We start from the raw sequence: 23,830 nt of genomic DNA, 5'->3' as shown, positions 1-23,830 counted from the left end.
GCCAAAGGGTGCTGTCATGTTCTATGTTCTATAAAGTGCATTAACTTGCACTTGTTGGGATTAAATTCCATCTGCCAATGCTCCACCCAACTTTCCTTCTGTTCTATATCCTGCTGTAGCCTTGAACAACCTTCCTCAGTATCCACAACACCACCAACTTTTCTGTCATCCATAAACTGACTAATCAAACCTCCTACATTCACATCCAAGTCTGAAAGGAGAGGGGAGGGGAAGGGCTCATAAGCAAGGTACATTTAAACCATTCTGTATAGTTGGAAGAGAGCGTGGGAAGAGGGGGGACAAACAAACAAGAAGGGTCCTCACACCGATCCCTGCGGTAGACCACTAGTCACAGACTTCCAATCAGAAAAGAATCCTTCTACCACTACCATCTACATCCTGTCACCAAGCTAATTTTGGATCCAATTAGCCAGTTCACCTTGGATCACATGTGCCTTAACCTTCTGGACCAGCCTGCCATGTGTGAGAATGTGTGTAAGGTATAAGGAAAGGTTAGGAGAGCAAAAGATTGTGAGCGCTGAACCCATCCGAGGTGATGTGTGCATTTATCAGACCAAAACCAATCCGGGCCCGCCCGGTAGCTTTGGTGACTCTAGATAACCTGGGGCCGATCGTACGTCCTCGTGACGGCGACGATCCATTCGAATGTCTGCCCTATCAACTTTCGATGGTACTATCTGTGCCTACCATGGTTACCACGGGTAACGGGGAATCAGGGTTCGATTCCGGAGAGGGAGCCTGAGAAACGGCTACCACATCCAAGGAAGGAGTCCCCTCCCTCTTCTCTCCAACCTAATTCAACATGTGGGACCTTATCAAATAAGTAGTAGCGCACTTTTTGAAGAATGATATTTGTTGCAGATCATACTAACCCTGACCACAAGAATGAATCATTAAACTTCTCACAACACTGCGAACACATTCTTGAGGCATCAGTTCTGGCAATGATCTCAATGGTTACTTCTCTCACTGATGCTTCATCTCATGCTTTAGAGGCTTCCTGGAGTCCCGAGTGTGCAGAATATCTTTGCTATTCTCCCCTTCAGCCGGGATGTTGAGGTCAAGGTCAGGGACAGTGAGCTGGGGTGCCACTTCCAGATTTGTGTTTCAATCATTCTTGCCAGTGCTCCCAAGCTACACAATGACTTCCAAGGGGTGGTTGGATTCAGTGCATTCAGGCATTAGGTGAATTAACCCAAGTTTGTTTCAGCTGGAAATTTAAGGGGGCTGCAAAGCGCTTCATTGAGGCATTCCGAAGTCAGGAAGGATACCATTTAAATACACATTGTTTTCCTTTTTCAAACTCCCAGTTTCAGATCCTCAGGTTAGAGGTAGATAGGCAAATATAAAGCACGACAACTGGCACCTCTTAAATGCTTGTGCTTTCATGAAGTACAGACACAAAAACATCACAGATTAACACTACCAGGATATGTTTTAATGCATGTTTTTCCACCCAAGTAATTTCTTGGCCACTAAATGTTACCTGCTATTTGCAATGTTGATAAAAGTGATTGAGCCATGCGTTATCCCAGGTCTGTGCCAAGTTAATTAATTCAGCTCAACAGACGAGGGGTTGCTACAATATACCTCAGTATCTCTGGTGAGAAAGCCTGGGTTCTTTTCCTGAAGGTTTTCTTAGTTCTGACCTTCATTGGACACCACATATGTGCAGTGATTTTGTGGGTAAAAGATAATCTTGGCCACAGTAAGTCAGTCAACTCACTCATCAAGGATCACAATGTGCCAAATGTAGACTTTCATAGGAAGGAGGCAAGCACCACAGAATGAAATTGTTTTCAAGACAGGAAGACAGGAAGACAGAAAGTTGAGAATTTCTTAAAGCAACCATATCATTTTACTCCTCCTGACAGACTGATAGCTGCATGGTAACAATTAAAGTTCCCTAAGTATACACCGCTTCAATAACCCTTCTTTTCTGATATCCAAGCAATGTCTCATGGTTGTGATTGATAGGGAGTCCAGCATGAGAAAGGTAAATGAAAGACAGATTCTTAATTCCCTCATTCCTGTACTTCTTTCATGTAGTTAAAGTAACTCATTTAGAAAATATTGGCAGTTACAGAGTTGACTATTTATGAGGCAATGTTACTATAGCATTAAGGAAAGAAAGGACTCATATTTATACAGCTATTTTGCATCCTTTGAACATGCCAAGGTGCTGCACAGTCTACGCAGAGTAGGGAAATACAGCCTATATACTCCAAGATCCCAGATTTGACTTCTAGCATTATTAACTACTAGGATAATCCACCTGCTTTAATTTAAACAGTGCCTGAGGATCTTTGCACCTACTTAAACAGATAAGGATCCACTTTAATACCTCATCCAAAAGATGACACTTATGACAATCCATTCCCTTCTTAAACCGCACTGGAGTGTCAGTCTAGTTAGAGTAATGAGTTCAGTTCCCAGTTCCTGTCAAATGAGATCAGGTGCAGTGAAATACAGAGAAAATGTTTATGAAAAAAAATTAAATCAATTTAATTACCTAGGTACAATGAAGGAATCTCAGAAAACTGATACTCTACAAACCAGTGTACAAAGTTTAGAGAGGAAGCAATCCCTTAGATGGTATAATTATCAAAATTTCCAATTCACTTTCACATTATTTTCCCCCAAATTATCAACATATCAAATATCATTACTTAATCAGATTTCTTTGCATGAGTTTGAAAAGTTTTATTGTAAGTCAGGAAGACCACAAATTAAGGAGTGGGGGAATACGAAGACTCATAAACAGGCCATACATGAGCCATTGTGCAAGAATGTGCCTCAACACCCACCATTCAAACTCTTGTATCTCTTGAATTTAGTGGAAGGCTACTTTTGTTTCTGAATGTGCTGAACAGCAGCTGATCATGGGTTTAGCATCCCAGAATACCTTACTCAGATTTACCTCTCATTGTTGCAACAGATGTGAGTATTTCTCACTTCAGGCCTTTAAAACTAAAGCTTCATTTATCATGTGTTTCATTTAATTGGCAACAGGAGGCTAATGATAGAATGGGAGATGCAATTAAATTGATGAGCCTCTGGGATACAACTCAAGAAAGGACCTGTTCTGCATTTTGCATGAAACCGCTGACCATCCTTTGCTGGAGACATAAGAGACTGCAAATGCTGGAATGTGGAGCAACAAACAAGAAACCTTGCATCACCCCTGCTCTTTGCTTGATTCCATCTGTCATTCACCTGCCTCTGTCCCCCAATTCCACCCCTGCTCCCCTCCCCTACCTGGCACAAACTGCCTGTCATCTTTCACCTCTCCTCAGTCCACCAATCACCTCGGACTCTTTTCACATCACTCCCCTTCTCCTCTTTATACTGGCTATCTCCACTCTCAGTCCTGATGCAGGGTTTCGACCCGAAACGTCAACAATTCCTTTCCTCCCACAGATGCTGCTCAACCCGTTGAGTTCTTCCAGCAGATTGTTTGTTGCAAAGGAATGAAATAACACACACCATACTTCAGTATTGGCTGACTGTTTACTCCCCCAATCTAATATCAGAATTCACCATAAACTAAATAATTCTCAACATGCCACAAAAGTAAAAACGAAAGTTAAAATCATCTATGAATCTGTTTTTGTTGTTTCAAATTCAAAAGGAATCCTGGTTGTGAGGGTTCTTTTGATTGAAATTATGCTGCACATTGTCACAGGAACTTAAGAAGCTCCTTTAGCATGGTTACATTTTCCAAAACACTTGTTAGGGCACAAATAACTGGAGAGCAAGCACAGATGAAAGAAGAACTTGATGTACCTTTGAAGCAAGGGGAGACAGGTAATAACTTGGAGTGCTTTGTGAGAGCTTCTCAGAGGAGATGACTAGGAGAGTGAAGGGATTACAAAAGAATCTAATATTGGAAGATGTTCAGTGAACTGGGTGAATTGTTACACGGGGAATGAAGATTGTCAAGACTGAGAGCTTATTTGGTCTGGTCAAGTTAGAGGTTATGGGATAATTTGGGAAAGCAGCATATTGAAAAAAAAGAGAGTGCAGAGTGTGAATGGTGGGGGAGAGGGAAAAGTGTATCACTGCCTGTGCCCAATATAGGCCATCCTTGGGTAATGAACAGATGTCCATGAATCAATTTTGTCTGTAAGTTGGAAACTGCATTAAAATCACTCATTGTGGTAACCATACATCCACAGTATTGTAATGAATGGCATTAAAAGCACATAAGACTGATAATAAAGAACAATTACTAAAAATTGAGAGAGAGCGAGAGAGAGGAAACTACTTCTGTCACTTGTTGGAACAAACATATGTACATAGGTTGGACTTTTGAATCTAGTAGTATTATGGGAACTTGTTTGTATGCAGGGGTGTAAGCTGGGTGTTCGTAACACACACATAATCTCGTTTACCTGTTATAACTTTAAGGAGGTAGGGAAAATGTGTCTGAGGCTGGGAATGATTGTAGAACCCAACAAGGCTGGAGACGTGAAGGTTCTGCCAAAATTAATGACAAGGCCTCCTTGGCATCAGGTAACTTTGCCTCCTGCCCCTCACTTGAAAGTGCACAACTTCTCTAGTGGATTGGAACGATCACCAGTGGTAGAAGACCAGACAGTATTGGTGTGCTTGGCAACTGGGGAGGATTGTAAGTGTGACAGCTTGTAAGAGGAAGCATAATTTTCAAGAAAATGGTGAGAAAGTGCAGTAAAGAGGACACTTTGGAGGGGGAGGCTGGAAAGCTGGTGATTAAGCGACTGGGAAGGTTGAAAGGGAGGCCTGGAAGAAGCAGTCCTGCTGCTTCTGACTCACAAGGAGATTTGAAAGAACCATCTGTACTGATGGTTTCAAACATATACAGTTTGTTTGCTGGCATTCCTCCTGACCAGGTGGCAGGCTCCATCCTTACCTGGGCAGATTGATCAGCTCCTCCTGCCTTGTCCAGACAGATGGGACCAGTCTTACCTGGCAGACTGAGCAGCTGGGCCTACCTTTACCTGGCCAGACTGAACAGCTGGCTTTTGTGAAGCAACTGATCCTCCACATTGCCAAACCTATGGTCGAGAGGCCATAAGGTGATCAGCCTGTGCCCCTGGTTTTACACCTTAAACATTCTGGCCAAGGCCCAGCATTTGCTCTCCAGCTGCATTCCTTGTGTCTTAATAATTACTTAAGTTTCTGCTTATACAATTCATTCTAAATATTAATTTCTGAGAATAACATTAAATATCACAGTCCATACAATAAGAAAAAAATAACAAGAAAATGCTCAAATTATTTTTTCCATGTAACAAGACTGATTAAATGTTCCCTACCTGGTTAACAAATGATTGGATTCCTTGTGGACCTGTCTCTTGGAAATTCAGTGATGCTTGAGCATTTTCCTTCTTGTGTGGCGCCAATGCAGCTCATGCTAAGGAAATAAGCTCCAGGGTCAGGTGCAGGGGACCATAGGGAAGTGGTAGGAGGGCCAGACCTGGAGGGGTTCAGTGGTTGATTAGAGCTCCTGGTGTTCAGTGGTTGCAGATGGGGAGATTGGTAGTAGTTGGACAAGGTTTTGATGTTTCAGGGATGGGAGGCTATGGTTGCCAATTTGTGGGATGAGATTGGTCACACAATTAGTGGGGAGCAAGTCAAGTGAGGGTCAAGGCAGTAGGCATGGGAAAGGTGGTGGTTAGTATCACTGGAGCGTGTTGGGGGGGGTGAAAAATAACAGTAAGTAAATTACTTAAAATGGACCGACCCATCTCATGCTCCCGGCACTCAGCTGGACCTGTTTTGAGAGCTCCTTTTTAAGTTGTGCAGAAATAGGCCGCACAGGCTTATGGATGGTATGCAGCCAATCCAATGTGAATGAAATTCCATAAGTGTGTTATACTTTGTTGGATGCAACTGCATGGTCTTCCACTTGTCATGAGTCAAGATGCACAAAGGAAACTGGAATAAAAATTCTGGATCTGCACACTACAACTCCCCAAATTTCTTTCATATTTTATTCTTCATAGAAATTGGATCACCAGGCAAACAAAATCATGACGTTTGGCTATCTGTTTACTGGGTAACAGTTGTTTTAACTCATAATGTATTAAAGCAATTCTGTATCTAAAATCTGTCCCAGGGAAATATGCTCAAAGATAAAAGCAAGATACTAATGACATTTTTCAATCTTAGGAGAAAATGAAAGAAAGTTTCTGAAAAGCACGGATGACAACACCACTAATCAAATAGAAATAAGAGAATCATAAGAAATGGGACACCATCTGCAAACAAGCTTTTTGCTTGTATTCTGTCCAAGAGTATTACATGCTATTATAATATCTTTTAAACATTTAGTTGTTGTTATGTTAAAAATCTTATTCCTCCATGGCATGCAAGTTTTCTACAGTAATGATGCTGCAGTGGGTCATTGGCACTAAATTTTTACTTCACAATTGAAATACCAGTGGACATTTTTTATAGAAGAAAATTTGCTTTGAAAAAAATGCCATGGAATTAGTCTTCAAACATCAATTAAATACTCAAGTTGTGCCTTGTGGTCTTTCACTGACCTTTTATTAAATTACCATAATTACCCATTCATAATCTTTTATATTTCTACATATTTAAGGCTGCTACCATTAGTTATTAGAGTGATTTCTAGAAACTAATAGTTGACCAGCCCCAAATTCCATCTCCCTACAATCATCCCTGTCCAAGTGAAAAATTGTATTAGTATTTTCCTTCTTCCCCCTCCATTTTTCCCAGCTCCTTCCTAAGGCAACTTTCTCCTTCCAGTAATATAGTTCCATTAGCTCAGCTATCCTCCAGGAACTCAGCCAGACCGCCATTTTCCACGTGAGGGATTAATTTTTTTCAAGCATGGCCCAATTTTACTCTTCCCTGGTATACTAGGGTTGTGGAATGGTAATCTGGTGGAGGAACCTGAGGTTCTGTTCCCAGTTTGCCATGAAGGCCTTTGACAACATAACACTTTCAAAGGCTTTTAAATGTCAAACACATTTAGAAAATACCCAAGAGATTAAAATAAATAACAGCCAAAATTAAGAAAATAAATTTCATTAAAAATGCCTTAAAATGCTGGCAAATAATTTAAAAAAAATAAAATAAAGTAAAATACGTAAACACAACCATTTTATCGTAGGGTTTGCAACATTATTCAAGAGAATGGGGTCATGGTTTTTATTCCAACCAGGCACAGTGCAAGACTGAAATGACAAATACAAAATGTATTTCTGGATCCTCTGCTTAGTATGTAATTTCTCTGCACTGGATCCCAAGGTAGGTGCATTGGTGGGTTGGGAGTTCAATTCTACCCTCATCTGACCCAAACATTGATTTACAAATGCACAGAAGTCTGAGAGGTGGTCAGCTGTAAGCTGCAGATCTCTATGGAAGCATTGGGTGAAGGAAGAGTTGATCCAGTCTTACCTATTCGAAGGATGGGGGCTGGTGAGGTATTAAAAGGTGATTATAATTTAAAAAATAACAAACCCTACCAGATACCATAATTTTCAGGAAAGGACTGGGAAATAAATCAACAAGAAAAGGCTGCAAATGAAATATTAATCCAAACTCAGACTAATGTTTGTGGCAAAGGCACATACAATACACTAAGTAGCTGAAAGCATTTATTGTGTACATTGTGTGATTTCAATACAGGTACAAAACTGTAACAAAATATTATTCAGCCACAAACATTATAATATACATACATAGGGCCTTAAAATAAAAGGGGAAATTAAAGTCCCTAAATCCGAGAAAGCAGTGAAAGAAAGGTCATTTCCTATTTACGTAGAAAAGTAAATGCTGAGAGAAAGCACCCAAGGCCATTCATAAAAATGCTGAAAAGCGAGTAAGCGGCAATATTGCAAAACGTAAACTGAGTTGTACCAAATGGAACAATATTGGGAGGCTAATGATTATTTCACAAAATGCTGTCAAATATCCCTCGTTATATTTAAAGACAATATCTGATTTAAAAGGAATTTTGAATCTCATTCTGCTCTCCTTCATCTGGCACATACTTGACACATTTTTATTAATACACACAAACCCTGTGATTCGGTTTAGTGCATTTTTCTCCTTACATTCTTGAAATGGCCAAATTATCATTTGAGCTGGTTAAAACTGATTATGATTCTTTAGTTGTCTTGCTGATGTGAAAGCACCTGTAGTTTTCAATGTCTAATCCTATCATTGCCCCAGACTCAGAAAGTGAAAATGGCAATTCCTAGTTTTCCTCTATTTTCTCACTTCCCTGAGAGCTTGATTCTAATTACATAATGTTTCATGCTTTATGGTGTAAGTCACGACAATGTACCAAGGGATTTACCTTCAGGGATTAGTAAAGCCATGATTGAAGTTGTGCTCATCCACAACATCTATGCACATGTACATACTTTGCAGCAGGGTTAATAATTGGGAGGACCCCAAAACAATTGTCTGAGCTTACTCACCACAGAGCAGGGATCCTTAGCTCCATATAGTTTGGTGATGGCTACTGTACAGTCATTGAGGGAGCTCCCAGTTACAAACTTTAAGCTAATGACAGTATAGCCTATTATTAATCATTGAAAAAATGAGAATTTAATCACATCATTCATTTCAAAATTTTAAAAGGATTCTTTATGCAAAGGGACCAAAATAGGAGATGTTATATTTTCAGTTTCAAAAGATCATTATGCTAATGTTTTCAAACCATTTTACAGCTGCTTAATCTTACACTGCATTCAGATTTACAGATGACCATGGACTCCATTGTGGATGTAATTATAAATTGTTCAAAATAGAAATGGTTTGAAGGAGAGTTGGGTATGTTTAACACGGTTTCACACAAATGAAAAATGTTCTCTTTTATGGTGACAAAGCTTTAAGAAAAATAACCTTTGGAAATCAGCTGATACCTTTTTTAATTCCAAGACGGTTTTAATGCATGTAGAACAACATTGACAAACATTCACAAAAGTTACAAAATTCTTATGTCTAAATTTGATAAACAAAATAGAAAGAACATTTTTTTCTTTTCTAACATTACAGCACCAAGCTTACATTTATTTGGAACTATACAGAATGGGAGAGGATCTGTCTGGATTTCATTTAGACAGCAGTTGGTGTGTGGTCGTGTTAGGTGAGTGGGAGAGGAGGGTGGCACAACTACTAGTTGCAAACTTCAGGAAATTGCAGGCAGTGCACCCATAATTTCTTGATGGGCTTTGTCGCAGAAAACAGCAGCACTAGCCTTGGAAATCAGTTCTTACATGTCAACTTTAGTATTTTTTTAAACATATGCATTTAGTCTGGGATATGCCTGAGGCTACTCAAACCTTTAAAAAAACCTTAAGAGACAAGAAATGTAATAAAATTCTGCTGGTGCAGCAGCAAGGATGTAATTAATTTTTGTCATTCTTAGACATTTATCTTCATTGATTTATGATCTTTTTAACTGTAGGTCTGGTAAATACTGTAATTTGGCATCCATCATAACATACTTAAAAATACAGGTAGATTTCCCTTTCCCCAAGAAGTATCTTACTCTGCTTTCCAGCGGTGGTTTAACCCTATCAGAGAGAACAATGCATTATAAAAACATTACACATATGCTAAATCTTGAGAGTGGTATCCAGAAGATCGTGGTACTTTACTCGGACAATCAACTTGAGCATCACCACAGTGAATACATTGGATTTAACACAACTCAAAATTATCTTTCATTGATAAAAAGGAATTGTACTACTCCAGGCAAGTCATAGCACTTAACATCAAGGCAGGAAAAAAAAACATTTCTATAGAACCCATCTGCTGTTCACTTCAACTAAAATTACAGCAAGCACCCTTGTCAATCAGCATGAAGTGACAACATTGTATTTGCCCTTGATACTTTTTTGTCCTGTTAAACTATGCTCTTCTACAGTAGACTGAGACCCTAAAAGGTTTGTGACTTGATTCTTTAAGTTTTCCCTGATGAATAGGATGGATGAGAAAAGTAAGATATTTTGCTTCTATATCTCCAGTTAAAATCTGTTTAATTTCATGAATTCTTAACGTGGTTTTGCATTGTTATTAATACAGTTATGTTTAGTTAGATATGTATTTGCATTGCAATCTCTTGAGACAGATTCTGAGTCAGACAGAATTCAATGATGTATGAAGAAATCCTGGTCATCAATGTGTTTAATTTGTCCATGCACCTGATTTTTCAGGGAAACTATCCGACCTAAACTTACAACTAATGCAGTGATGTGAGTTTAGCTTGACTTGTATCAGGATTATAATGACTTAGACAGATCCCATTACTACCAAAAGTTAACCAGAGTCAGGATTCATACTGAGACCAAATTACACTGGACTGAGCAATATTATAAACTCAACATCCACCATTCACTGGTGATGAGAATTTTTCAATTCATTACCTTTTTTCCTCTGTGACTGCAAGTTCACTGTTATTTCTTACTATTAATTTTGAACACAAAGGTCAAAGCAAGATCTGATAATATAATTAATAAAATTATTTAAATGTCTATGTAGTTGTAATTTTTAATGTTAATTCCATAAAATGTACAATCAGAATCCTCTTATAGTGAACATTACCATTATTTGAGCAAGTCAATAATAAAATCTTTTATGATAGTGAATTTTAACTGTTCCTACCCAGTAAAACTGAATGAGAAAGAAGTTCAAATGAAGTAACAACATATTCATCTATGTTCAATACTGAGCTCACTGTTGCTGACCTTTACTATCACTTCTGGACACAAACAAGGTTCCATAGTTCCTAAAATAGGCAGATTGAAGTTTGTTAACATCAAACTTCACCTGCAATTTGAGCTCTGGCTTATAGGCCTGTCAAAAATGGATCAAAAGTATAAAAGACTATCTAAATTACGTTTCTTACTTCTCTGTATTCAGGGAATAAAGGAGTATTCCTTTGGTTCACAAAAGTAATGTTCAAGTATTCCCTATTCCAGACACCCTCTGTTTCCTTTTCATGAAGAACCCATCTTCCTATACTTATCTGAGTGTGGGCAAGCAGTTAAAGGCCAGCCAATATGCATCATGCCCACTTCTGGTCAGCTGATAACATGTTTAATAGGACTTACTTTGCCTCATTCCAACCCATGCTGGCAAGTAATCAAGTGACTCCTGAAACTATCCACCAGAAGCCCACTACTTTAAAATCACCCCAGAGAATTAGAAATATTATTTAATCTATAGTATCCTTAAACTAATTTGGTATGTGTATACCCAGCATCAATAATTCTCTGGTCAACTACAGCCTGGTTAGTTGCAGAATAAAGCTCTCTCTAATCTGCCTGACAAAATGCCATAGCTCCAAACAGCCTCTACTGTACCAGTGTAATACTTTTCCATTTTTCACACCAATATCTTTGTGGCATTAAAGGACAGTGTTTTGTTGTTCATGCTGGAAACAGGCAAAGATTCACAAATTAATTTTACGTAGAGATTTTACAGCCAAAAGGCAGAAGAAACCTCCATTCCATAGGCCGATTTGAGAAAGAAGGGAAGTAGATGAGGAATCTAAACCACTCCATTACCAATCTCTGATTAACATAATCACTTTGTGGGGTTTTTGACTAAGATGCATGGTTTCCTGGAAAGTGAAAGTTGTAGAAGTTGTTTTGTAATTGTTCATACTTTTTTGTTGGTGGGTCTCATTATCTAACCTACCTAAATCACATAATTCTCTGTTAGAAAGTTTCTCAAACTGTTTTGAAAATATGTAAGTATTTTACAATGGAGAGTTACTCTGATAAGAAAATGTTAATTGTTATTCTTCATACCATTAGGGAAAGCACAATTTAGCTATCAATAAAGAAATTGTGATGTTAAGGTTCATGCATTACTTTTTTAAATCGATGTAAAGTTATGCGGAGAAAATATTAGTATGCTAACCTCTGTGCTGGATTCTCCATATGTGTGTCCAAATCTATAAACTGGAATTACTAAATTATGCAACATCGTCCAAATTTAATGGTGTTAACCTTTGCCATAAAGTCCCATGGTTCCCAGCTGTCATATGCTAAATTCTGCAGTGGAAGTCCGCAGATTAATTGACCTCGGTGATCATCCTTACTTCCTGGCCTCACAGAGATAGAATTTACCACCAAGAGCAGGCACTCTTGACTGTGTTTGACCCACTGTAACAAAGGGGTGCCAAGAAAAATTGTAGTACTCAAATTACTGTCCTGGTTAAGATTGGCAATAAATTCTAGAACCTTCTAGTCTATAGGTCTTGGTACTACATGGGAAAATGCTTTCAGTTATTAAGCTATTGGAGGAATATTTTCTAATGTTACAGCCAAGCAATTCACTTGACATCATCAGAATTTATTCATATAGCAATATCTCTAAATACTATGCCATATAATTAATTATTATAACTAATTATTTCATTCTCCACATTTCTCTTAACAACATTTTATAACTCTAGTATAGAGAAAATATAATTTTGTTTTAATAAAATCTTGGAGTATAAAGACTACGGATATACACATTTAGGCTATTATGGAGAAAATACAATTATTTCTTTATGAATAATGTATTTGCCAACTATGACAATTGTAATATAGAGGCCAAAACTAAATTATAAGATTTTATTAACACATTCATACAATATTTCTAATTGCTGTTTTAACAAAAGCATTAACTGTAGGTTAAATTTTTAATGAAATGGCAGACGAAGGAATATTTTGTGAACGTATTTATTGCTTAAATCAAATGGTTTGATTTTAACTAATTGAAACTTAAATATTATTTGGATCAACTTTAAAATTCAACTTAAATCTGTACAATTTGCAAGTATGCTGATCTGGCTTTAAGCAAATAAAAGCTACTTGTATTTAAGTTCCAGATGTAGTGTGGATTACTTAAAGTGAATGAGTTATCCTTCAACTATCTTCTTTTATTCGTGATGCTTCAACTTTAAACTGCACCAGTGAACAGTTCACCAGCAGCAAACTTGGCTCCCAAATCAGCAGGTTTTCAGTTTTCCACAGAATTACGTTCAAATGACAAGCAGAGATCTAAATTTTGTCCTCCAACTCATTGCCGGTACAATATTTGTTATAATTAACAGGAAGGACATTGTTAAAATGAACACATGATAATTATCTGCATTTTTTTATTTGAGGGAATCAATGGCAGAAGTTTATGTATACTGGCGAGTACTACTATACTCACAGTTGAGTTAGACTAACTGCGAATGGGCTGGAGATAAATTTGTGTATTATGGAGCTATCCCACTTTTATTCTACACCCTTGACTAAAACTGGAATGAATCCTTATTTAGTAGAGGATTATTTCCATGAATGATAGTGTTCAATTCTAACTATCCATTTCTAAAAACTGACAAAACACATTAATGATCCCATCTCTTAAAATACTAGCCACACTTCTGTCTAGGGAATTGAATATCTAAGCTCTGGTCTGCTTAAGTTAATAGGCAAGATCTCAATTTGACAAAATCATCCTACTCTCTACAGCAGGATTCACTTAGGAATCACAAGCTTATCTACATCATTAGCAACTAGAATCTAACATGGTCATGTTTCATTAGTTATTTTACCATGCTATGGTTTTGCTTGTAACAAAAGGTCAGGATTTGCACTTAGATTTTATTGACCGGTGGTGTATCATTCCCGAAAAAATGATCATGTGTTGCAAAAACAGCAGTGAGACCATGCATTACTTCCAAAGGCATCATGCATGCATTGTTTTTCAAATTCAAACAGTAATTTTATAACATAAACAGTGCGAGTCCATGAAATAATCCTGTTACAACTAATAGCTATATCTTTAGAAATGAAATTCTGAGCAAAATGCTGGTATTTTACAGCATGAAGCTAAATCAAAATGTTTACTGAAAGACTTCACTCTAACTAATGAATGTTACACAACTGGCTTTAACAGGACTGTCTTATCACTCAGTTGAGCACCTGTTCCATGGCATGTTGCATTATGGTGCTGAGAACCACATTTCTATTTTGTACAAGATACATGTGGACTTGCACATCAATAACATGTAAGTCCTATTTATTTCTTATTAATACAGTAGAGGCTGTTAAGACCATATTTTTATAATATTGTAATTGAACATTGCTGTTGGTGTGACTTTAAATGCCAGTGCAAGGAGAAGGTTTCACTCAGAACATCTTCCATTAAAACACTTGAATAGTTCGATGTCATTTACAAATCCAGTGCCTGTAACTTTCAATACAAAGACAAGAGTTCATAACTGAAGCATCAATTTTCCTAGATGCAATAATTCACATCTACATTGTATGGATTTTTTAAAAATGTTCCTGCCCCTTGCAAGCAGTATTCATTTGTATCTTGTCTTTTTATCACAAATCAAAAATCCATTTAATGATAGCACTTATGCTTGAGTTTCTCAACTGCAGATGAACAACTCTTCCCACATCTCTTTAGATGCTGACCAGATTTTTTAAATCTTTTAGACCACCATACCCATCCCATCCAAGTCTTGTTCCTTAAGGCTCAGCACTAGTGCACAGACTACATTTGCCTTTATGTGCATTGTAGTTCTCAGAATTAATTTTAAATAGCACTGTACTGCCATATTGAAATAATAATGTCATGTCTTCAATGATGAGACATTCCACATAAGAAATCACAAATTAAAATAAAACAGAATTTAACAGCTTAAATTAGTAAAATGGAAGGTAGAGCCACTCCCCAAGTAAGTTCATTTGAATTTTTTTTACAACTCTCATTACACAGACTATGTAACAATGTGAAAACAATGCCAAATAAAATCATGGAAACAATGTACAATGACCAATGTGTGTAAATATTTGTTTTCATAGTTGAAAATTGTGTAGAGGATTAGGACTTGCATACATTTACAAGCGCAACTGAAGGATACAATACAAAATGGATAGCTGGTGTCACCCAATTTTGTGGTATAATTTTACCTCATTGTGTTAATGCAATAAAGCAAAATTGAGGGGTTGTATTAGTGAGAGACTGGTACAATAACCCAATTTGTCCTGGCATCAGTTACAATGCTTCCAAGCATTGAATACTCTGCCTTGCCACAATATAATCCAAAATATAAACCTTTTGATTTTTAATTAACCTCACAAATACTCATTTCAGTTGGATGGTAACACTTGTGGTGAGGTAAAAGCAGCAAGATACTGAAACCATAATGTCATTTAATTTCATATTCAGTCAAATATCAAAGATCCTCATTATTGAAAAAATACTCAACTTTGTTCCTCCTAATCTTGTTTGATAGCCTACAGTTCTGTGTGTGTCAGCAACATACCAGAACCTTTCTAAAAAAGCCATTCTTCATATGTAAGATTAGACATGAATGTCTACCCTTACCAAATCATTACCTATGTGCACCTCACTGGATAGTGATTGGGAATGGGAGCCCTAGGCTAATATTTTGTTGTATTTTTAGTCTATGTCTGTTAAAAACAGTTCTTAGGATTCCAGATCACATCATTCAGCACAGACTAAGAATCATTCCTGGCACCTTGTCTGTGTAACATAATATTGGTATTGGTATATTATTGTCACTTGTACTGAGGTACAGTGAAAAACTTGTCTTGCATACCAATCGTTTGCAACTGATCATTATTTCTCGCACTAAATCACAGATGTACCTCAACCCTTGACAAGAGGGAAACAGGTACTTCTTGTTCCTCCTTCACAGAGAGGTGAATGTATTTGGCAAAAATATCTAAAGCTAGCTTAATAATACCCAGAAATCTATCTGTGGTATCCTCTCCCCATCCAAATCATTTTCTCCCCTTCCATTAAGTGATAGATTCATTTTGCTATCAGTGTAGTAGTACATTCAATGGGTACCATTCTCCTGCCCCTATCTTGAGAAACCAGTGGGCGCATGGACCACATTCAGTTTCTGTCTGTTCACACAGTAATTCGAGTGTGAAACTGAGAACACTGAGTTGGGGCACATGTTGGAGGAGGGTGCTGTACTCAATCGAAATCTTGAACTGAGATCCACTCTGGTCTACTTGACTTTCTAGACCTCTTAATTACTTATTGCAAAGAGCATAAGCTAGCAATATTAGTGTTTTGACCAATATTCCCCTGAGAAACATCCTATTCAATACTCCTTCATAGTCCTGTAAAATGGACTTCAATTTGGCAAAGCTTCGGTCAAACTTTCTATCCAGATTAGAAATAGCTTCCAAAGTAGGTTGGTCTCCATTACCTTTACCATTAGCTGACGCTTTAGATCTGGTATTCATTTTAGCAGTTAAAAATCAAAATTAAACTTGTGCCAGTATTGTAAAAGACTTATTAAAGAGTGGTGAATAATGATTGAAAAGTGCTTGGACCAAAGCCAAGTTATGACTTAGTCCATCGAGCTCCACCAACAGACTCTCCTATTCAATACTCCTGGTCAAGTGATAAGAAAAGATACCATTAGCATTATTTTGGTCAACTATACAGTCACTTGACTGTGCACTCTACAAAAATTTCAATAATTAGGTCTGGCTAGCCTCAGATTACCGTAGAATGGGTAAATAGGCCTCATTCTTCATATGAGTCACATACAACGCTGGTGTGTGGTACAACGTCAATCACTAATTGCGATGCATATTTGATCCAACTGATAATTTGACACTGCTTGTTACCCTTACCAGTAGAGGCAAGTACTAAAGAAACCAGAAAACCAGACTTGTAGAACTACGTACCAGTCAATCACTACTTTATATGGCACATCATGCAAGAATTTACCTGAGCAAAGAGCTTGAATATGATTAGACAAAGACCATAGCCATTACAATGAAATTAAATAATTCACTATAGAAATAAAATAAAAGCAAGCCACTAAACTCCCTAAATGGATAGCAATAACATATTCCTGATGGCCTATAACTTCAGTATGAGAAAATACATTTTTGATTAACCAGGACTTTTGCTAACTGTCTTTGTTAAGGGCACCAACAGCCTTTAAATAGGAACAGTACAGAACAAACAATCTGTCAGCTGGCAGCTAAGTGCCTGTGTACTGAATCATATACTAACAATTTTTCCTTTTGTTGAATTTGCTTCTACATTTTTTGGCACTAGTTTAATAAATATTTAATTATTTAGACTGTTAGAAAATAATATCTAGCTATGATTATTGGAAAAGTAGCTCTGTAGTTCTATAAAAATGTCCATTATTATTTCAAAAGATTGGCTAGTTTATCATTTTATATCATGTATGATTTCATTGTATGCATTTGAAATGCAAAATAGTGAAATTTTAGCACATCACAAAACAAATGTTTACATCACTTGTGGCACAAAACATTTTTGTAGGACAATATTTAAAGATAACTTAATTCCTTAATTTGCAATGGTTCCGCCATAACCTAGTTTATAATCTATGCTGTGCACTGTTCAATCCACAGAACTCCAATGAATTGCAAACATTTCAGTTGAAGTAGTCCAGAGATATTGTAGAGAAACCACATGGGATCAGATGATTAATGCTGTGGAAGGACTGGCAAATGTCCAAGGATGCACAAGGTGAAGAAAGTATTAACTGACGACAACAAAGACTTGTCGGTGTTACATTATGCCTTCCAACTCAAATTTAAAGAGTTAAAATACAATTTGATTAGTTATTAAGCCTTATTAACTGTTAAGTGTAACACTGTAACAAACTTGGACTAAAACATAACAAAGAATGTTAATTATATTAAGCAATTGATTCTCTGGTCAAAAGGTTATAGTTATATATCCATTCTGTTGAAAGATTTTGTTGTACTGTCAAAGAGAATTGGTTGTTAAACCAACTAGGACAAAGATGGCAAAGGAATGGCCCTGTCAATTAACTCCTACCTTCTGAATAATTACAAACTCCATGGATACTGGTAGAAATGGCATGAGTTATTCCTAAGTTCTTCAAATAGAGTTTGAACTGTTCATTCAGTACAACATATCATATCAGCACATGGTTATATATTAAATCATCAAAAGCATGGTTATGATATTAGTCATTAAAATATCTGTAATAGTTTATGTAAAACTGATCAAGCAATAAAACAGTCACACTCCAGTATATATGTAATAAGCTTTTAGAACAACAGAAGCAAGATGTGTGTGTGAATGTGCATGAAACTGTCTGTCTCTGTGTGTGCCTGCGTGTATACAGCTGCAATACGGTGCACTAAGGAGCAAATCTAGATTCACATAATCACAAATGATATAATGCAATGAAGGCTGAGTCTGAATTTCAGTTTTCCTTTCTGACTTTCTGTTGTCATATATTATATGCTTTATGAACAGTTGAATCACATTAAGAAATAATGAGATAAAATGTTGTTTTGAACCAAGGCTCAGCAGGAAAGGTGTCAGCAGATGTTTAAATCATCTAGATCCATGATCCAAACATGGTTTGTTGATCCACACTTTGTTTTTAACTGCCAAGAATAAATGTCAAGGGCTAGTTCCTCCCAAACAACATGGCCTGTTACTTTTTAAATGGTGTTAACCTACTGAAGTTCTGCCAGAAGGGAGACTGACTGCGTTTAGGCTCCGTTAGTTCATACATTGACCCCTGAGGTATGCCATCAGTGAGCATGAAGTTCCTCTGATGAAGAGGATCAGGTGGTGCTGGGTATGAGGGAGGTAATGACCTTGTGTAGTTCACCCCTGAAATGGAAAAAAAAGTCATTAGACATTATTATATGATCAACTGAATTCTTTCAAAATACAATGTTTAATTGCAGCTTTACGTACACTACAACAGTAACATTAGTGGTTTAACTTCAAACCAATGTCTAAGTAGTATTGGAAAACCATCTGAAATTTTCACCATGCTCCCATTTGCTGCCAGAATGCAGCAGAAGAAAACTTATGCAGTAAGAGATTCTCATTCCATTTTACTTCAGAACTCATTTTGGCCTTTACACCTGAACTACACTTCCATATTTAACAACACTACTAGCTGGTTTTGGTTTTGTCCTAGCACTAAGCTTGGGAAGTGTGAAGTAATGCAAAAGGGTCTAAGTGAACAACTTTGTGAAAACCTCAGTGGTGTTCAATCTATTTGCATGATATTTTTGACCTTATGCTTATAAATTACAAATGCCAGCATCTTCCATTACGAAATCTCATTATTTCCCACATGGGTCCAATATCCTGACCTAATTTTCCTGGCAGCCATTCCAGCTTTTGATCATTATCTGTGTACGGAAATATTTCTGGATGTCAGTTCTAAGTTTGGACTTTACACCACTGAAGTAGTCTGTGCATCTGAAATCTTTGTTTTATATTTCTCATTTTCCTATGAAACTCTACAAGGCTGAATAAATCATAACTCTTTAACAGATGCTACTGGCAGGAAATGTAATTTGACATTTTCCCCATAAATAACAAAATGCTGAATCTGAAAAAGACATTACTTTCAAAGAGGGCAAGCAACAGGCCTAGAAGTAAGTTTAAATTGTTCCCCAATTTTGTGAGGTTGAGTACTCTAATTTACAGATGTAAATCTGGATACTGTTGTTGTAATAACAGAAAAGCTACCGGTGTTCACAGTCATAGCTCTGAAATTGAAAGGAATCTTTGGGATTTCCAGGTACATGCAGTTTAATGTGGAATTGCCAAACCTGTTGTCAATGATTCATTGCTTCTTCATGGGCTGTGCTGCTTGCAGACTTCACCAGGATCAGGGAAGTCATTACAACTAATGTAAGTTCCTGCTATTTATAAACTGGTCCGGCTGCAAAGATGTTCTGAAAATATTACAGTTTATTAGATCTGTGTGTTTTTAATGGCAATGCCAAGCCATAATTACTGCTTAACCGACTACCTCTCCATAAAAAAAATTATATATTTGGATTATTATTTCATCAAAATAATATTTCAAAACAGGAATTTAAAACAAAAGGAAATTATTGCAGCTTCTACTTAATCATATGTTTATGTTCAAACCTTTAATACTTTGCATAATATTTAAAATTATAACTAAAAATGGTGCTTTTTGCCTTCAGTTTGCTCTCTATGAAAATTCTTTGATTCAGTTTAATGCAATTGACCACTCAGCTAGTTTAATGGTACTATAGATGTGTGTACCAAGAACAAGGAAGATTTCATCCGACTTCACTAGGTCTTTGAGGAAGCTTTCTTTGCAATCAGTGGCAAGTGCTATTGTTTCAGTATTGACCGCAGATCTTGGAGTGAGAAGATTGCCGAAGTCCTGGTAATCCTGCTGCAGAAGCAGAGACTGTGCCGATTGGGGAGATCACTGGGTGTTAGCCTGGCAATGTTTCCATCATTGGGGTTGTAGTTGATGGATTGAGAAGATCGGAGGGGCTTTGGGGAAAAGGGAGGGAGATGAATGATTTGTATCAAAGGGGCCTTGGACAGATGGTGGGGATGTCTGGAGTAGCCTTTTGGTGGGGGCGGGGGGGGGGAGTAGGAGTCATCGAAATGTTGGTTAGGTTGGAAGAGATTCAAGAGAAGTTTAATCAATGGGTTGAGAGGTTCAGAGGGGGCCTTGGAAGATTGGATGGATCAGAGGAATCCTGGACGTGGGTTGGGTGGAGGATGGTGTCAGAACTGAAGGATTGTGAGATTAGAGCTTTGGGGTTGGGAATGAGATCAGTGGATCATGGATGATAAGGTCAAAACAAAATTGTGGGAATATTTCTAAAGGAGCAAAGTAAAGCACATAGCTTATGTGCATCTCAAGCAATTACTAACTTGCTAAAATATGCTTGTCCCAAGAGTGCCCAATAGAGACTTAATTATCTCAAGATTGGCTAAGTCTTAGTCCAAGAGAAGCAATGAGCTGGAGATGAAATCATACCAAGCATGACTAATGCAGAAATTGCATTGGCCAATAACTTGTGGCTGGAAATACCCAAGTTCATGGCCAGAGTGTCACAAAGAGACCTCAAACTGAACATTATCAAATTTCACATTTGGAAAAGTTGAAATTTCAGTTGCAAAACACTGAAAACATGCAATTGAATTTCTAGTTTTTTTTAATTGTGTATTTTAAGCTAACCACAGTCTTTCCAAAGGTCCATCATGATGAGGTTAAATCCTTTACACAGCTTATGTGGTGTTATGTATATTCAATTGCTTATATGTGTAACTTATCTGCAGCATATTTTCTTATTATGCATTCACCTTATATTTCTACTGTGATGCTCAAATGGAAACTTGGGACCTCCAGATGCTGATGTCCAATAACATATATGTCTCACTGGAAGCCTAATTGGGAAAAGGCATTTGTTCTCCATGTGTCCTTTCATTGTTCTTGGACCCGTGTCAAAGTGGAAGTGCATCATATGAACAGTGAGGAAATCAATCAGAAAGATCTAAATGAAGCCAGTTTGCTCACATCTGCATAATATTAACTCCTTTAGTGGGGATTTATCTTTGCCCTTTCCCTAGTTTGAGCCTTAATTTACATAAGTGCCAGTAGTAAAACAGCTGCTCATCATTTTACATCAGCCAGCATTTCTATATTGGGGTGTGAAGATCAATTTAAAAGTCAGCCTTTTCCACACTTTCCTTATTTTGTAGAGTATTTTTTTATGCACGCTGGCCTACTTGCTGAACAAAGGTATTCTAAAAATATCACTGGTGTAGCTGGAAGCTCTTTTAAAATGCAAATCTACATTACCAGATGGAAAGATAGGTTCAGATTGGGAATACTCTTCTGTTTATTCTATCTTAGCTTCTCAGAATACCATAAACTAAAACTAAAGGTTTTTAAATGACATTGATTTATATTCTAAAATAAATATGATTTGAATACACAAAAAATCAGGTTCCACAGGAACTTAAAGTCACAATCTCATCCACTTATCTATAAAATGCTGGCAAAGCAAGATGAATTATGTAATTTATCAGCTAGTTAGCATTTAAAGGAATGAACTAAGAATTGTTAATAAATTAAAACTAAATACGGTATGTAAATATTAACAAGTTACAGGATAACTTTTGCATGGTAGGTGGCACTCACTCTCAGATTAGCCACAGCTTGGCAAATCTTATTATTACTCTGAATGATTTCAACATGGATTAATATCACCAAATAGATTTTTAAATTGGTCCCAGTTTTTCTATTATTTATCCTGAATGAAATTATTGTGTTTCATTAGGATTCCATAGGTACCACTAGCCTTGGCCATTGATTTTAATAGTTTAAGTAGTGAATCTTGATAGGTTACTGACTACAGGAGGCATCACAATTGGGCTTAATCTCACCATTATCCAACATCAAACCCATGCAATTCCAGGTACTTTCAATCTATCTTGTGAAGGCTCAACTTGTACCAGCCCTTTCTGAGATGATCAAATAATGTTTTTTTTCTCCTCAGGACATTGTCAAGCTATGTCTTTGAAATCATTGAATTCGGGTATGTTATGCCTTATGGGCACTACACAGATTGCAATGGTTATTCATATATCTCCTCCAAAATCTGCTAATCCACCATGAACTTAATTGTGTGGTTTCGAAACTGCCTGGTGTGGATGCCTAAAGTAGGCAAGCTATTAGAGAGTTTTAGTTTGCCATTATATTTACGTGCCCTAAAGCCTTTGATATCTTCTGGAATATTTGCATTTTGCAATGCAAGATGTTTGTATATTATTGGAGCAGGAAAAGTTTGTCATGCGCTGCACGTTATTTTTAAAACTCTCGTGGCCAGAAAATGAAATGGTGTGCACCCTGAAAATTTGGATATTTGCTGAAGATTGCTGCTGGCAGCACAAAGTTGTAAAATGTTACATCATGTTGATTGCTCAGACTTGTGCCATTGACTAAAACCTTTGTATAGTTTCCCTAGATCCTTCAAGCAATTTTCAATAAATTCTGCCGGTGTACAATTTGATAAATGACAGCAATACTTCAGTATCTCTTCCATGTGAGTCTTGATAGGTAAATAAGATAGATAAGCTATTCAAGAACCAAGAGCTTCTGGACCAAAACTAAGTGTTTTTAATCAAATTCATACATCTAAGCCTCAACTACAGGCTAGATGGAGTTAGCTAACTCAGTAGAGACTAGCAATGAAACCTGGAAACTCCTGAGCACCATGAATGTGCAGTACTTTGGATCATGTCTATGCCCAGTGGGGCTTCAAGGATGTTAGAGTCATAGAGACGTACAGCATGGAAACAGGCCCTTTGGCCCACCAAGTCACCACCAACCATTAACCACCCATTTCCATTAATCCTACATTATTTCCATGTTTTATTCTCCCTACATTCATATACATTCCCTTCAGATCCAACCACCCACCTACACACGAGGGGCAATTTACAGTGGCTAGTTAACCACCTAACCTGAATATCTTTGGGATGTGAAAGGAAACTGAAGCATCAGAGAAAACCCAGATGGTCGGAGGCAGAAACTCCACACACAGAGCACTGGAGGTCAGAATTGAACCAGGATCTCCAGTGCTGTGAGGCAGCGGTTCTACAACCCAAGTTCTTCCAGCTCTGATTTTTGACTCTTTGCCTGTAATACTGTCTGCTGAAAGGATTACAAGGATACATGCTCACCTTTCTGTTTGCTGACTTTTCTTACGGTCATTGCAGCTTGTCTCTTCTGATACTCTGAGATTTCAAACCCTGAAAAGCAGGAGAACAAATGGGAGACTTGTAGATTCAAACAAGGTGATTTGAAAGTAATTTTACATCCAAAATGGTGAGAACCCCCTAAAACCAGTCACAACCATACACAGATAAATGTGCAACAAATGATCTGATTTCAGCACAGAAGGGAATTGAAAAAAATTGCATTCATATAGCACCTCTCACATCTCTTTTTAAGACATTTTTGAAGTGTAGT

At 37.3% G+C, this 23,830-nt stretch overlaps 1 protein-coding gene across 3 annotated transcripts in view; it reads right to left on the bottom strand.

Moving 5' to 3' along the window:
• Positions 1-7,698: 7,698 nt before the first annotated feature.
• arhgef9a (Cdc42 guanine nucleotide exchange factor (GEF) 9a) overlaps positions 7,699-23,830 on the bottom strand; it is a 137,587-nt gene continuing 121,455 nt past the window's right edge. For all 3 annotated transcript variants that reach the window (XM_052021116.1, XM_052021118.1, XM_052021117.1), the window contains exons 9-10: positions 23,542-23,610; positions 7,699-18,669 (exon numbers count right to left, since the gene is read on the bottom strand). In XM_052021116.1, the coding sequence (XP_051877076.1) occupies positions 18,488-18,669; positions 23,542-23,610 (251 nt within the window). In that variant the 3' untranslated portion in view covers positions 7,699-18,487. The remainder of the gene's footprint in view (positions 18,670-23,541; positions 23,611-23,830) is intronic.

This window comes from Pristis pectinata, chromosome 8 (genome assembly GCF_009764475.1).
Source record: "Pristis pectinata isolate sPriPec2 chromosome 8, sPriPec2.1.pri, whole genome shotgun sequence".
NCBI lineage: Eukaryota > Metazoa > Chordata > Chondrichthyes > Rhinopristiformes > Pristidae > Pristis > Pristis pectinata.
Note: the sequence above shows the minus strand (reverse complement) of the source record. Positions and strands in the feature narration are given on the sequence as shown.